The 16151-nt window shown below is 40.8% G+C and overlaps 2 protein-coding genes across 2 annotated transcripts; one reads left to right on the forward strand and one right to left on the reverse strand.

Annotated features, from left to right (window-relative positions):
- Positions 1-406: 406 nt before the first annotated feature.
- Positions 407-6942, forward strand: LOC115579059 (sodium-dependent neutral amino acid transporter B(0)AT3-like). Its single transcript, XM_030412516.1, has 12 exons — positions 407-752; positions 1371-1511; positions 2350-2487; positions 3092-3273; positions 3356-3466; positions 3557-3669; positions 3763-3891; positions 3990-4146; positions 4280-4484; positions 4581-4740; positions 4851-5013; positions 5240-6942. The coding sequence occupies exons 1-12, from the start codon at positions 611-613 to the stop codon at positions 5438-5440; spliced, it is 1842 nt and encodes a 613-aa protein (XP_030268376.1). The 5' UTR covers positions 407-610; the 3' UTR covers positions 5441-6942.
- Positions 6528-15566, reverse strand: tert (telomerase reverse transcriptase). The gene is made up of 15 exons (XM_030412513.1): positions 15327-15566; positions 13185-14496; positions 12915-13104; positions 12688-12841; positions 11982-12149; positions 11640-11801; positions 11450-11551; positions 11273-11358; positions 11072-11188; positions 10869-10940; positions 10288-10476; positions 9463-9589; positions 8417-8478; positions 7902-8026; positions 6528-7748 (listed from the first exon to the last, which is right to left on the reverse strand). Exons 1-15 carry the CDS (start codon positions 15540-15542, stop codon positions 7576-7578), a joined length of 3255 nt encoding a protein of 1084 aa, XP_030268373.1. The 5' UTR covers positions 15543-15566; the 3' UTR covers positions 6528-7575.
- Between the last annotated feature and the right edge of the window lie 585 nt (positions 15567-16151).

Here is a 16151-nt window from a genome sequence, read left to right on the forward strand (position 1 = left end):
TTGAATCGTGGTATATCCGTAAATGTATTCTCTCTCATTGTCATTTCACCACCTGATGTAAGATGTTTATGAAAACAGTGTTTAATATCAATGTACAAACTTTACTGTGCAAAGTCTGAATTATTGAATAAAGACAGGACTTGATTGTTTTACAACTGCCACTACCTCTTTTTTATTGGCCCCATCTAAACAGCGTAACATTGACACAAGCATCACCAGGTTATCCATTATTCAAGGAATAGCACACTCCCAATAAAACCTCCTACCTCATGCTTTAATTCCCTTCCTGGAGGACTGATTTCCTAAAAAATCTGCATCTCTGACCCAAAGCTGCACCTGATTGGACATTAAAGGACAGCCCACTAAAAGAGGATAACTCAAAGGAGAGGAACAGAGGATGAGACTTGAGAAGAGCACTGGACACCAAAACCACCCTAGAGTGTGTTTCTTCTGACATATGCTCTGCTGAGATTAGGGAAAAGATTTTGGACTCAAATAAATATCAGCAAATGTATTTTGATTCAGACTGATTGAAGTGTATGTTAGGACTTGGAGAGCAACATCCTTGTAACTCAACTGGACTTGTGCTGAGCCAGTTTACCAGCTCAGGATGGGCAAAACTGAAGACTCTGGGGCGCAGGAGAGACCAAAATGGGACAACAAGGTTCAGTACCTGTTAACATGTATTGGCTTTGCAGTGGGACTTGGAAACGTCTGGCGTTTTCCCTACCTATGCCAAATCTACGGAGGAGGTAAGATACTATTATAGGATGCTGTTATATCTTAAGTCATCCTCATCATCATAGTTTAATTAAGAGATTTGGATGTAAATTAAGAGATTTAGATGTAAATTAAGAGATTTAGATGTATAACTGCACTGATTCTCTTATCTCAGTACATAAGTCATTAACATTAGACTAGGCCAGTCGTTATCACTCTGCTTTAGAAATGGATAACTTTGATTAATCATTAGTGATATTTACTGTAATTTCTCTATTCACTTCCTTTTAAGTCGTGTAAACAACCAATCCCACAAGTGCATGGGGCTTTACATATTGAGTCCAAGTTTCCTGATTCACCGACCTTTTCGTTGAGCATTTTTAGATCTGTGTATTGTGTTGTACTACAGTTTTTATAAGCCTGACTCCAATTCTGTTTTTGGCCACTTGGAAAACAACTAAATAGTCATACAGTTTTTGTATTGCAGTGCACTTATTTAGCAATTAAAAGCGTTGGCATTTGATTCAAGAGGAAGGTTGAAATAGCCACAACCTTATCTTAAAACTTCTCTGCAGAGTATGTTAATAGAGACAGTCAATAGCGACAGTGTCTGATGTCTAACTTGGCAAATATTTACTTCTTGTCCCCAGGTGCATTCCTCATTCCCTACCTGATCGCGCTGGTATTTCAGGGCATCCCTCTGCTCTACCTGGAGCTGGCCATAGGACAGAGGCTCCGCTTGGGCAGCATTGGTGTCTGGAACTCAATCTCACCACTTCTTGGTGGCGTTGGTGGGTGGCCTCGAACTATTTAGAGATCCTCCAATGCTATTTTTCCCTTCCTGATAGAAAGCGAGACCATATATAAGTAAAACATTTTCTTGAACGTACAGCCTGGCATATTTCCCCTGAACCTGCTCCCCAGAATGTGTCAATGTTAATGTTTGTAATGTACATGTTCTGCTAACTGTGGACATGTTGAAGCTTTATATTTTAGTTCAGTTTTCAATTTTATGTCACGCTAACACTGTTTATGGACTGGTTAGGTTCACACAAAAAAAGAAACAAACAAAAAAAACCACTAGATCAGGGTTTGAAAAAAGTTGAAATAACCTGATTCTGTTGCTACAAACATGGCTAGAAATGTCACAAAGTTTTTTAAAAAACGTTTTGTGTACATACACATAACTAAGTATTTTGTTGTCTAAACCTGACCAAAGTGCAGCAGAAAACTGAAAAAACAAAATGACTCCCCTCAGAGATGTAGTATTGTGTCAAACCTCCTGTTTTGTTGCATGAAATACTTATTGCAACTGAGGATGGCCTGGCTGAGTTTGCAAATAATATATGACTACACAAAACACAGTTTCCTGGGTGAACGCCCTGTGTTAACCCATTCAGCTACAACAGTATCCTCCAGATTTGGACTTGTCAGCTGCAATGATGGTTTGGAGCAACATTAAATTATGATGTTGTTGGAACAACACCCACACAGCAGCACAGAACAACTCAATAACTTTATGTAAATCTACAAGGATTTTAATTTTTTTAATATTTAATCAATTTATGATCCAAAAATTTTTTGTGTGTGGTTTTTAAATAGTTGTTTATTCTTTCTTACACGCTTTAGGCATTGCCTCTATGATTGTGTCATTCCTGGTGAGCATTTTCTACAACACCATCCTGGCCTGGGTGCTCTGGTACTTCTTTCACTCTTTCCAAAACCCCCTGCCATGGAGCCAGTGTCCGATCAATGAGAGCCGCACAGGTAACAAGATATGCCAACCATTTAGCTACTCTTGTTACTTTTATCATTACACACTGATTTCTACCACCGCAGTGACAGCATTATCGGATAAGAGCTCACTATTGTACGGTCAATTATAATGTAGCAGTGTCAGTTTGAGAATTCAGTACACTTGCAATAAAGTTATAAGACTATCACTGAGAGGAGTGGTTACCAACAGGGCTCTATGTGGCACTGCAGGCAAGATTTTATTGGAAAACTACTTGAGTGTATTATGGTACATGGAGAAACTGCACCACAACATTAAATAAAAGGAGTGTGCTTTTATAGAGTTTCGATCAGTAACAGATTTTGGAATCAGGGGCAGGCAAAATGCAAAACCATAGTCTCATTTATTGTTAATAATACCAACGATGTTAAAATCTAGTTCATGATAATAAATAGTTTTTAATGCAGAAAAACATCAGGCATCTTAATACTGAACTGCGTAAGTACATGAACTTAGCTCTGTTAAAAAAATCTAATGTATGTTTAAACCAAAATAAACAGTATTTCCTTCAGGATAAAAAAGTTTAACAAGGTAAAAGATCTCGTTGTCATTGTTTGTTTCTATGCATTCATGTAGGCTACGACGAAGAGTGTGAGAAGAGCACACCAGTGAATTACTTCTGGTACCGTGAGACACTGAACATCACACCTGACATCGGGATCAGTGGCTCCTTGCAGTGGTGGATGGTTGTTTGTCTGGCCAGCGCCTGGTGTGTGGTCTTCATCTGCTTCATCAAAGGCATCGAGTCCATGGGAAAGGTCTGTTTACCGCCACTGTATCAGCTACTGCTAACAAGATTGAGAGTTACTGAGGGATATATCATATGTTTGAATGTTTCAGGCTGTATACGTGACAGCCACATTCCCTTACCTAGTGCTGACTATTTTCCTGGTCCGTGCCCTCACTCTGCCTGGAGCTACTGATGGACTGTTGTACCTCTTCACTCCAGATGTGAGTTTGGTCACTTGTTGTCATCACAGTTCATTGTTTCGTGTGTCCCAGACACAGTGAACTGATGTGATGTTTTTACGCCCACTGTAGTGGAACATACTGATGGAGCCTCGGGTGTGGCTGGACGCTGCCACCCAGATCTTCTTCTCTCTCTCTCTGGCATTTGGAGGCCTCATAGCTTTCTCAAGCTACAATCCAGAGAGGTAAGTTCTAAAACTCATTACTACATTAACAAACTGAGATGATTTGTGTGATGACTGTGAAAGCCCTGTTTTTTTCTGTTCTCTTTCTATAAGAAACAACTGTGAGAGGGATGCTGTTGTAGTTGGAGTAATAAATAGTGCCACATCTCTCTACGCCTCAATTTCCATCTTCTCCATCCTGGGATTTAAAGCTACCACCGCCTTCAACTCCTGTCGAACAGAGTATGTTTGCAAAAAAAATATATTCTAAGTCCAAGTCTGAAGCGTCTTCTTCTCTTGCTGATACCAATTAGGCTGACTGATTTTTATTCCGTCTGCAGGAACATCTTGGCTCTGACCAACCACTTTCACATTTCAGACCAGAACATAACACTTGAAAACTATGACACGTGGTTTGAAAATCTTAACACAACATATACAGAAGAGGTGGCCAGTTTGCAGCTGAGGGTCTGTGACCTGCAAAGATTCCTTGACCAGGTGCTGTAACTTTGAAAACATTTTTCAAATCTCTCTCCTTTGTTGAACCTGTCTGTCTTCTGCTCTAGTGTCGTGTTGCTGTTGAACGTGTACAGTTAGTTTATGAATCCTTGTTAATTCCATCCTTCTCCAGGGCGCATCAGGTACTGGTCTGGCTTTCATCGCATTCACAGAAGCAGTGCTAGAGATGCCAGGCTCGCAGGTATGGGCCGTTCTCTTCTTCGTCATGCTCTTCAGCTTGGGCCTCTCCTCCATGTTTGGTAACATAGAGGGAGTCCTCACACCCATCAAAGACCTCAAACTACTGCCCAAGTGGATCCCTTTGGAGGCTGTAACAGGTAGCTGCAAATTAGCCTAAGCTGTTTTTCAGTAAATGGAAAAACATTTTCCTTTTTAATTTCCTCTCTGATATATACATTTTTTCATTTTCTTAGGGGTCATCTGCTTGTTTTCCTTCCTGATCAGTCTCATCTTCACCCTGGGTTCCGGGAACTACTGGGTGGAGGTCTTTAATGGCTACGTGGGCTCTGTGCCTCTGCTCATCATCGCATTTTTTGAGATCATTGGAGTCATTTATGTGCATGGAATGAAAAAGTAACTTTTTCTCCCTTTCTCTAATGCAACTCTGTGGTCTTATGTATACGTATACAATGTTCATCCTTGTGTGTCTTTACATTTATTCTGGTCCCCTTGTCCTCTGACAGTTTCAGCGAAGACATTTATTTCATGACTGGGTCGAGGCCAAATATCTACTGGAAGGCATGCTGGATGGTGATTAGCCCTGTGATGCTTGTCGTGGTTTTGGTTGCATATGTGGTTGTCCAGGCACAGGTTCACCCCACCTATCCTGCTTGGGACCCATCTTTTGTAAGCAAGTCACGTGTACCGACAAGGAAATATTGACCTGTGTAATATTTTTACATTTGTTGGCTTATTTGCCTTACTGAGAGTTAGAGGAGAAGATTAATATGCTCTTGGACATGCATTCATGGAAAATGGCAAGATGCCTCATCTTGCAATGAGAAAAATTATAAAGAGGTTATAATATTCTTTGCATTAAATCCACACTTTTCCCTCCTGTCTTTTTCTTAAGGAATTATTCCCTGAAACTGAGGTGAGGCCCTACCCAGACTGGGTGTTTGCCATTATCATCCTCCTCTCCTCAGTACCTGTGCTTCCCATCCCTCTGGTGGCTCTTTACAGACTGATCTGCCGGAGGAGAACGTCCTCTGCTCGCGCTGAGCCAAATCCCTACAGCAATAACGGATTTGAGATTGAAACACAGGAACAGTAAAACCAAAGATCTGAGAAAGTGTAATACTGCATTCATGAACTGAAAAGTATCTCCAGATTACTATCATGGCTTCTTTGGAATGTCCATCTTAATTCACTGAGCATCAGTCACGCTGAACTCAAACCTCTGGTGTTTCTTCAATAACAAAACTGTATTTATTTAATTGTGAAATGCTTTCCTTTGCACATTGCTGTGTAGTGTACATCATATAAATAACATCCAATCTAACACATTATTATGAGACAAACAGCACACTGGTTGCACATTAACCAAGCCTTCCATCTGAACATAAAGTCTTACACTCATTCAAAATGACACAAAACTGCATATGAAGGATAAGGATAAGTTCACCAAAAGATGGAAATTCAGTAATTATCGACTCACCCAAAGTCAGATAAAGTTTTGTAGTCCATCAAACATTTCTGGGTTTCAAAATGTAAAAAAAAAAAAAACAATAATAAATAATAATAAAAACAAACAAACAAAAAAATCATAAAAAACGGGTATATACTTTTAGGCCAGTTTACAATTCGATACAGGTCCCCATCTGCTTCAGTTGTTTTGGAGAATGCAGTAATGCTGTTTTCCTGTAAAGCTCCAGAAATGTTTTGTAGACACTCTACTTTAGATATGCATGGGGTGAGTAAACAATGACTAAATATTCCCTTTTGGGTGAACTTTTCCTTTAAGCTTTACTGGTTTACATATATATTATTTTTCCAAGTGATGATGTATCTTATTTGTGGAAAACTACCAGAAGCGTAAATCAAAGTCCAGAGAGACAAACAAGTGTGGGATGACATGGGTGCATCCGGTAGCTGGACGATTTTCAATTAGCCTTCACGTCTTTATATAATGTGGTTGCTGTTTTTTTACAGGGTACATTTATGACTGAGATTTATCACTTGACTGTTTTATATCCGATGACTAAGGACTGTTTTTACCTCTTTTACCAGCAGTTAGCTTCCCAGACAATGTTTAACTGTCAACACTTACTTTGGCACACTGACAGATCAGATAAATCCGAATGACTGATCTTAACACACTGCTCATCTCACTGCCGCAAAACTTAAGGATGAGAGAAGGAAACAAAACAGGATTTTTAATTGATTTTTGATAGACATACCTAAATCTTTCAGCTGCAGGGGGTTTCATGGTTTTATTGGGAGCTGTAATTGTGGCTTAGTGGTAATCTACGTCTGGATGGCCAAGAAGTCCACTGGTGTCCTGAGGTTGGTGGCCTGTCGGACCCTCAACAGCCTTAGATCCCCAAGACGTCGCTCTAGACTGCGTTTTCCTGTCAAGAGGATGACAGCAGAACATATGAAGATGTTTTTTTCTCTTTGGTTGGGAACTCTTAAATTCACCCACTTGAACTCTTTCCAACACGTTTACAATCCAATCAAAGTCCGGATTACATTGACTTCTGTACATGTATCTGGATTTGTTGGTTCAGGATCAAAGTCCACATTAAAGGGATTGGCCTTCCTGGCAAGCTGCAATGAGGATGTTTTCATGTTGGTGATTTATGAAGTCTCTTTTGAGAAGACTGGGCTTTGATTTCCTGCTGTAGTGCAAGTGCAGTTTTATGATTAGCCAGAGCAGGAGGGCTGCTCGGTATGAATTATCATATATAATTATAAATTGTAATTGTGAATTTTAAGTTCATTACATTACTTCCTCAAAGTTGCAATCACAATTATTGAACATGATATTATTATTGACAGATGTGCATAATAATTTGCTTGTCATTTAGTGTATTAAATGTGTGAAATGACTGATAAAATACGGTTCGTCCTTTTTGGCCGTACTTCAACAGCATGGACAGATGCACATTTAAAATCAAGCAGAGGCTGGCTTGACTGGGTTCTCACATACATGGCTCACTTGACCTCAGTGAACTGAACTAAACACACCACAACCAGGATGAGAGTGACTTTTTGGTTTTATGGGGTGCAAGAGCGCACAAAACAAAACAAGAGAACCACTGTCAGCACGTATGGCTCAGCAGCTGTAACCTCACTAATTATTAACACCTCTTGACACAGCACAACATCAGTCACCAATTAATTTCTTTTAATTCACTGAAATTATGACAGACCGGTAACCCTGGGTGATTTCTACATCTTGAACCACTAGAACTCCGATAATCTGGTCTGAGTGTACATACGTTTGTGCAGGTGTGGGAGCAGATCCTTATAGAAGGGACGGTGTTGTGACAGCACTAGCAAGAAGGAAAGACAAAAAAGCAGCTCCACCGCTTCGTACTGCACAATGCCGGTCTGGGCCTTACTGCCTAATATCAATCCTGCACAAAGAGGAAGAGATAAGAAGAGTGGCTACTGTTTTAATACAGTAGCTAATGGGGATCAAAATAAACAAACACATGATAAAAAATAAGGTTTGAATTTGATATTGTTTAAAGGTATTTTTTTCCTGAATTATGAAGAGAAAATGTTGCCTTTGTTGCTGAGCCTGATGAGGTGACTGGCGTACTCCGACATGTCCCATATCATCTGGAGGAAGAACATAGGGTTCTTGGCAACAGTCTGACCAAAGGGCAAACTCTGAGCACACACATGGAACCTAAAGACAAAACAGAAAATAATAAAAGACACAAGAGAGAATATACAGAGACGAGCCCTGTCGATTTAGATATTTACATTCTGAGATAATGGTGGTACATTTAACTCTCAGCTCAGTGGAGGTATTGATTGACAACCACCCCGGTGCTTACTTCAATAGCAGGATTACCTTTATTGGCCTATTTATCAAGTCAGGGCCAGCAAACACACAAGAGGGAAAGTGGTCAGTGTGTTCCTGACCCGTGTTCTTCACAATTGTATTTCAGTACTTCAGGAAGGTAACGAAATGAATGGAATCGCAGTGCTGATACAAATATACTTAATCTGACAGAATAATACAAATGAATGGACAATAGACAGAGACAAGAATTGCATCATTTAACAACTTTACCTGCGAGCATGAAGCAGCACTAGCTTGTAGATGTTCTTGTAGACGGCCTCGAGAGAGTTGGTCTAAGAAAGGAAAGGTATCTATTATTATATTCAGCATAAGAGCAAAAGGTACAGAAAACAACTGAAAATGAAATAAATAAATAAATAAATACATTATGGGCTTAATACATCTTAATCAAATGCAGAGCAAAAAAACTTTTGTTTAATACACATCATGTACATGATATCTAACAAGGTCAATATCGACTAGTTATATCTTTTGTTCATTGACCTGTTTTACCCTTTGTCATGCCATGCAAGGTCCAGGTGAAGTCTGAACATTTACTACCTATCTGCTACATTGCGTGTTAAACTGAAAGGCAACCAGCTATCAGCTAATCCCAGCTATCATAAAACTTGAAATGTTTACAACTGTTATTTACCACTTGGTTGTTGTCTCAGTTTAATTTCTGCTTGTTATCCTTTACTCTACATGTTGAAAATGGCACCTGATGCCATAATTTGTCAGAGGAAGAGAAGAATTCAGGTTTTATACTTTTATAGGCCATGTTCTTGGCAGGAGGCGGCCCCTTATTTAGAACACTGAGTTTGTTTGCAGCTGATTTGAACATCTAGTTGGGTGATGGGCCCATTTGGAAGACCTACACCTTCAAAGACTCAATTCACACACACTGTCTAAATGTTTGTAAAAGATATAGCTTGAATGTAATGCCATGAAAAGGAGGCTACAGCTATGTTAGCGACCCTGTGAGGCTGTAATCAGGCACAGCAGTGTTCTGAGCTAAATGCAATTACACTGCTGATGCTTAAGTTTAACAGATGAACTAACTATGTTAACCATCTTAGTTTAGGGAGTTCTTAGCAAGCTTATATTCGCTAATTAGCACTAAAAACAAGTAAAACTAAGGCTGAAGAGTACAAGCCTTTTGTGGTTCCAGAGGAAGCTGCATTTCATATAATAAATTCATCCAGTGATGTCACACAGTGGCTAAGTTACGTTATGGGTAATGTAGGCACCATCAAAATATAAATCATTTTCCTGACCTTCAGGTCCAGAAACAAGGGATGGCACTTGAGTCTGAGGATGGCCATAAGCTTCCTCTTCATTTGCTGTCCAGCTGAGTGGAAAGAGCCCAAAGTAAGGCTGTAGCGCAAAGACAGGCCTGCGTAGCTGTAAGAGATGGAAAGTAAAAAGTAAATACAAAAGAAAAGAAACATTTGAATGTTAACAGAGATGTAGTTATAATGTTAACTGTGTTCTATGTTAGAATATCATTCATCCATTCTCAAAAGGGAGCTGTCTCTAAGAACATTTATGAGCAGGTACAAAAGTTCATGTGTGGGTTTCCACTCAGTATACAAGAACCATAAAGACTGCCAAAAGTCCAGTACATTCTCACGAAAGAACTAAGTCAATAATTCTACAGTATAACTAGAAGAGGACATGCGGATGGGGAACAGGGAGTGTCCACGTGTATGCTTGAGAGTGGTAGAACATAGGGGAGAGAATATGCATATTTTATTCTCAACCACTTACACATGTCTGGTGCATATCTGAAGACAACACAAAACTTTCAACATGTCAACGTACACACACACACACAGCAGAAAATCAAGGGTTTTGCAGACGAGGAGACACACAATGGTGTTGTAAATGACTTTTCTGTCATCCAATGACTCTTCTTTCTTCCTGTTGTAACAGTTTGTTCCCAATTGACTGGTGATCTTTTTAAATTATAGTTATGACAGGTAAAGGAATACGACATTTGGGAAACTCAATACTCAATTTGATCTTAAAATCAGAATTAAATCCAATCGCTGATATGGAGCTTTGTGACACCCCTTATCAGGACTGACAAGATGCTTAACCTGGAGTAGTCTTTGTAGACGTCCAGCGAGTGCGTGTCCAGCAGCAGTCCACACCAGGGGAAGAGGCAGCGAGGAGGCAGCACACGGATGTCAGGAAAAGAACCCTCGCTTCCCGATACCTGAAAATTGACCACCACCTTCTGCGGGTTGACCACCAGACCATACTGTGGAACCCCTGCCAGCAGGATCCTTCACACATCATGCATGTGCCATTATTAACTGCTCAATTTAAGATTTAGCATTACATTAGGTTAAATCTCTGTCTTTTTAACTTTTAACATGTAGCCACACAAATACTACTGCAAGATAAAAAGTGCCATGCTAATCATATTGCTGCCTTCTACTGCAAAATATCTTGTATTGTATGGCTTCCATTAACAATGTTACTGCTGAGTCATGAGAGGCTGACTGCTTCATCTTGAGTCTGGTTAATAATGGATTTTCTACAGGTTAAAAATAATCATGATATTTGAAAAGTACATTCGTAAAGATAACGTAGATCTGTCCAAATGAATGTTGGCTTAGAGCCCTGATGTCATATGAACAGTCATAAAAAAAGTCATAAAAACTTAGCGTCATACTTGAGAAAGGTTTGTGCATCATGCAAGTCTGGTGTGATCAGAAGGAAGTCATCCACCAGTCTCATCAAACATCTACAGGACACAGAGAGTGGAAAATAACAAATACAGTGAACAGAAACAAGGTAAAGTACAAGAAGACTGCCTTCTGCTGCTACGGATGTGCTACTACATCTATGGAACTTCACTAAAATAAATGGCTGTACCCTCTCTTTCCAGTAATGTCTTTGAACAGGACGTTCTCCATGTGGCCGTAGCAGAGACAGCAGAGCAGACCGGACACAACAGACCCCTGAGGAATCCCACGGCACTGACGATACGTCCTGAAACACAAAGGACAAACATTCTGTTACATAAAGGGGCAAATTAAGTAGGAATGTTTAATTTTTAATGTGGATAATGCATACTTCTTCCCGAACTGAACAACGCTGCCAGTTAGCATTTGGGTGAAGAACTCTAACGCCTCTCTGCCACGAAGATCTGAGCAGAAATGCTAAAGGGAGAAAAGACAAGATGGGCCGATGGCTTAAAAAAATACCAAACATTCTTATCTAAAGAAATATACCAAAAGGTGTTGCTCTCACCTGCTCTACTAATATGGTGTGATGAACTTTTCCTCTTTCCTGCAGTGACATCCCAAATCCTTTCATGTTTGAGGATCCCATGTTATCCTCTAGGAAATCTGCCTATATAATAAACATGACAAACACTCTAATTGAGTCAAACATACATGAGCATAATGTGAACAGTATGCTTGTGTATGTTTAAGAGTACCTGTCTAACAAAGGCCTTTTTCAGGCCCTCATGGGAATCGGCCCAGATCTTGGCATAGTAGCGGATGGTAAAGAGTTCGTCCTGGACAGGTTTCAGAGCCTGATCAATCACCTCAATGAGTTTGTCGTGGGGTAGACTCTCGTAGGCTCCACTCACATCCACCTTAATCGCAGAGACAGATTGAAAAAATGAAGTGAGGGGAAAGCAACATATAACAAAAAAAATGTTTTACTGAACGTTAAAACTGTTATGCTCTTGGTAGCAGTATCACCAGATGTATGAGTATGACTGCATCACTAATGTTACATCAGTCCGGACAATTAATTAAGGACAAAAACTAACCTTAACAAAGTAGAGGGGTTGCGGCGTGTCCTTCTGGCCAGGTGTTATAGACTGCATCACCTTGTGGATATCTGTCATTCCCCACACTGTGGAGCCCAGGAGGGATGGAGTGGAGCGCACACAAGCAAGCAGTATATCCAGCAAGTCTTGGACACGCTTTCGGTAGGACTGCAGGGGATAAGAAATGTCCTAAATAATTTGCACAATCTCTCAACACAGGGTGCCCACACCTTCTTAAATATCAAATTCAAGGACTTTCCTGCCCTAATTCCCTCAACTTTAAGAACCCAACACACCATCATTTGAGAAACAGATCATGGTCACTGTTACAACACAGATTTTTTATAAAAAGAGAAGCTGCAGGCTTTATAGAAGCTCACCAATAACAAGTTTAAAACAGAGAGGCTTGACTGTGTTAACACTTCTCAACTGTGCTGTTGTGTTACAGTTATAAGAGACACACATGCACAAGAACATAGTCTTTTTACTCATACTAATTTAAAAAAAATGTTTTAACAACTTCAATTTCTACTCTTGACATACAAATATTTTCTTAATACATCAATTTAAGCACATTTAATGACCATGAATGACTGTCAGTTTTCTTCCTCTCATATTCACAAAATGTTCAAGGATTTCATGGACCCATGGGAATTCCGAGAACATGTATCAACAAATTAACCAGACACCATTAACCAAAATGTACCCTCGTCTTGGCATCTGCTCCTATGACTCGTGTGATAGGCCTCATGCCATCACTCTTGGGAATGAAGCGAAGGCGAGAGATGACGGTGGATTTCGGGAGGGACGCCACCTGAGCAGGAGTCAACTCCTCCATCTGACCCTTGGAGAGATGACCTCTAAATCACAAAAACAACTTGTGAGCATGACTGTACAAGTACAAGACATTGCAGTGTGTGTATAAGTGAGTACCTGAAGGCCAAGTCTTGCAATTTCGCCCAGACTTCCTGTCTGTAGAACCTGAGGGCGTTTTTCTGGCCCACGCTCTCAGTGACGTAGAAACAAGCTCGAACCAGGCCCACAACGTAGCCGTCTAAAAGCCAAGCCAGGAACTGACCCAGGATCTGTGTCCGGTATGACAGCTCACTGGGCGGGATTCTGCCTGCAGATGAGAGTGCTCTGGTAAAGGCCAAAATGCATCCAGCGAGAGAACAAACAGCTTGACGCCTATGACAGTCTTACCTGTTTTACTGATCTTCAACCAATCACAGTCATTTACCTTCATCTTCCACATCAGTTCAGCCAGTGAGAGCTTCTCAAACTTGCCACTTTGCAATAAGCCCCTGACCCTGACGAGGAAATTAAGTCGGTTGTGGTCCGAGCCCCACAGCTCCTGAGGAATCACAGCTGTGAGGCATTCCTTGACGAACAGGTAGACCCTGTGAAGTGCACAGTGTCGAGGCAAGACAGAGCTTAACTCCCCTTGTCCTGCATCTCTCTCCTCCACCAGTGGGCACAGCCTTTGCAGTATTCTGCTGTAGGGACATCTCCTGTGTTGACGCAACAGCTGACTGAAAAGGGGGACCATGTTAAAAAAGCGCTGGGGGAGTTTCTTCGGTTTTCTCTCAAGCCCATTTAGATATGCCAGTCCCTCAAAAAAGACTGTTCGTACTAAATCTTGCCCTTGTAGCCTTCTGCATCCATCAGCGCTCTTCTTCTTCCTATTAAGAATGAAGCCCTTCATGCCCCTTCCCCCATACAGGAATCCCAGAGTTCGGATAAAACATTGCGATGTAGGCAAAGGGGGGAAAATCCCTGATCTCCAACTAGGTCTCCCCTCCAGGGGAAGCATGGCTGTTTGGATTTCAGCAGGCTGTTTGGGACCAGAAGCACCATTTTCCAAAGGTTTCACAGAGGGAGTTGGTTCCAGAGGCAGGGGCTGAACTTGCTCTACTGCTTCATCGCAAACCTGTTGGATTTCCTGTGCGAGTAGCAGTCCTGTCCGTCTCCTTTTTCCTGAACAAGTCATAATCGCCGCCTCATCCTTCTGATCCGTTTCTCTATTTCTTTTCCCTTTCTTCACTCTTACGTCCATTCTCCTCCTCTTCTTGCTGATAGTAGGTTTCTTGACTTTCTGTCTTCTCTTCAAGGCCACTGCTCGTCGATACCTTCCGAACTGAGCACTGTTATTATTCCTGGACTGAGGCTGGAGAAAAAAGCCAGGGAGGGCTGTAGTCATTGATACCCTGTCATAAACCGGAACGCCACACACCTGGAAAACACAGGAAGGAGGGACTGCCACGAACACAGAGCAGCTCTCCAACAGGTACCGTGTGATGTCTGTGCCAAGACGCACTGTGACTTTCTTCCACAGGTCGCTGCCATGGATGTAAGCAGCACTTTGAGTTACATCTCCTTGGAATTTGAAGTGGTCCGCATCTCGCTCTTCCCGTGCAACAGACAGAAAATTGTAGCCATGTGCCAAGACGTTTCTCTTTCTTTTTCTTTTCAGACTGTTAAGAACAAAGGCCAGCAGTTCAGGTAGAGTGCAGATCTGTGGAAAGAAGATCATCAACACAAAAAGTTAACAATTTGCTGACATTTTTCTGTCTTTGTTGCTTCCAGGAAAACAAATGTTGTCCCTTATAAACCCAACAGCTTCTTGGGCTAGTTCGCTGCTCATTTAGTAACTGTGGAACTTAAAGTTGCACTATGTAGTTTTGAGGTAGACATTGTAATCAGAAAAGAAAGAGCTTAATTTACTGAATTTACTGATTTTTTTACCGTTTTCTTAAAAAGCCTAAACAAACCCAGAAAAAAAAAATCTTCTTCATTTACATGACTGAATAAACAAACTGAGGTCAACACTGTTTAATACTGTCATATGTTGTTTATATTTGGTGGGCCTTTTCAACAGCCTTTCTAGCTTCAAAGTGTTCATCTGAGGACAGCTTGTTTACGCAGTTGTGGCAACAAAACAATATTTCTGAGTTTGTATTATTACCCCCTTAATATTGTAAATATTAAAATTCTGAGTTTGTTTGTTCTCCAAAACTACAAACCGCCCCTTTAACGTCAGCCATCGTTGATGACAGTTTAATATTTAGCTAGCTTAACTGCGACTTAAATATCCCGCCACAGCATGTCTACCTCCACTCTTTCACAACTAAAATTGAGGGTTAACATGTTATGTTATATTCGTACAATAGGTTAATAAAACATTACTTGACATTGGCTACGACCTTAATACAGGCGCCATGACAGCAAGCGTTAGCTAACGTTACTGTTACAGTGCTCTAAGTTACAGGAGTAACGTTAGTAACGATACGTGTCAACTCAAAGACACTGACAAGTCGGATAGTTTTTCATTCAGGGGCATGTTACCTGGTTGCAGCTTGGCACTTGCTGTAGTTCCTTGTCAAAGCATATAAAAACACCCCTGACGAAGGATATGAAGCGGTTTGTGTCGGACTGTTTGACGAGCACGGCTCTCTGTCCCTCTTTGAACACGATGCTGTCCGCAAACTGCTCCAGTGTCTGCACGTGCTGATACAGTGAGCGGAGAATGTCGAGCGCACGGGACACATCAGTTGTTGCCATTTTGACAGCATGAGCCCGCTGAGATATCACTCACGACATGGCAGAGAGACAGAGGGTGGTTTGTAAGCTTGCCATGAGCTTTAATTTACCGTTTAACGACCCGCGTCATCATCAGCCAATGAGAGGTCCGTTGTAGACAAGCGTCCAATCAGATAGCCTCATACTGAGACGTAAATTCCCCACTGACCAATAGCCAGTAAGAAAGGAATGTTGTCGTTTTCAGGAATGACAGCTTCATGTGCCAAGAAAGTTTCAAAAGTCAAAAGTGTTCAAATAATCTTCCTTTTCTGTGCTAGTCTTACATTTCCTTTACGCTAAGTTCATTAAGCATATCTGTCTTACAAATTACGGAATTTACCAAAGTTTTCATTCAAGTAATAACATAGAGAGAGTGATACAGCGACAATACACACAATTAATCGAGATAAGAAAAATAAACATTTTAAACAAAACAATAATACAACAATAATCAGACTATAGTTCAAGCACAATTGTAAGCGGAGTCACATCTCGCTGGAAAACACAGTAAAGATAGAATACTAGTCGACAAAAGTGCACTAATCTTTTTTCACTCCTTTATTTGACATGAATATTAAAAGAGCAAAAGAT

The sequence above is a fragment of the Sparus aurata genome, chromosome 3 (assembly GCF_900880675.1).
Source record: "Sparus aurata chromosome 3, fSpaAur1.1, whole genome shotgun sequence".
In the NCBI taxonomy this organism is placed as follows: Eukaryota; Metazoa; Chordata; class Actinopteri; order Spariformes; family Sparidae; genus Sparus; species Sparus aurata.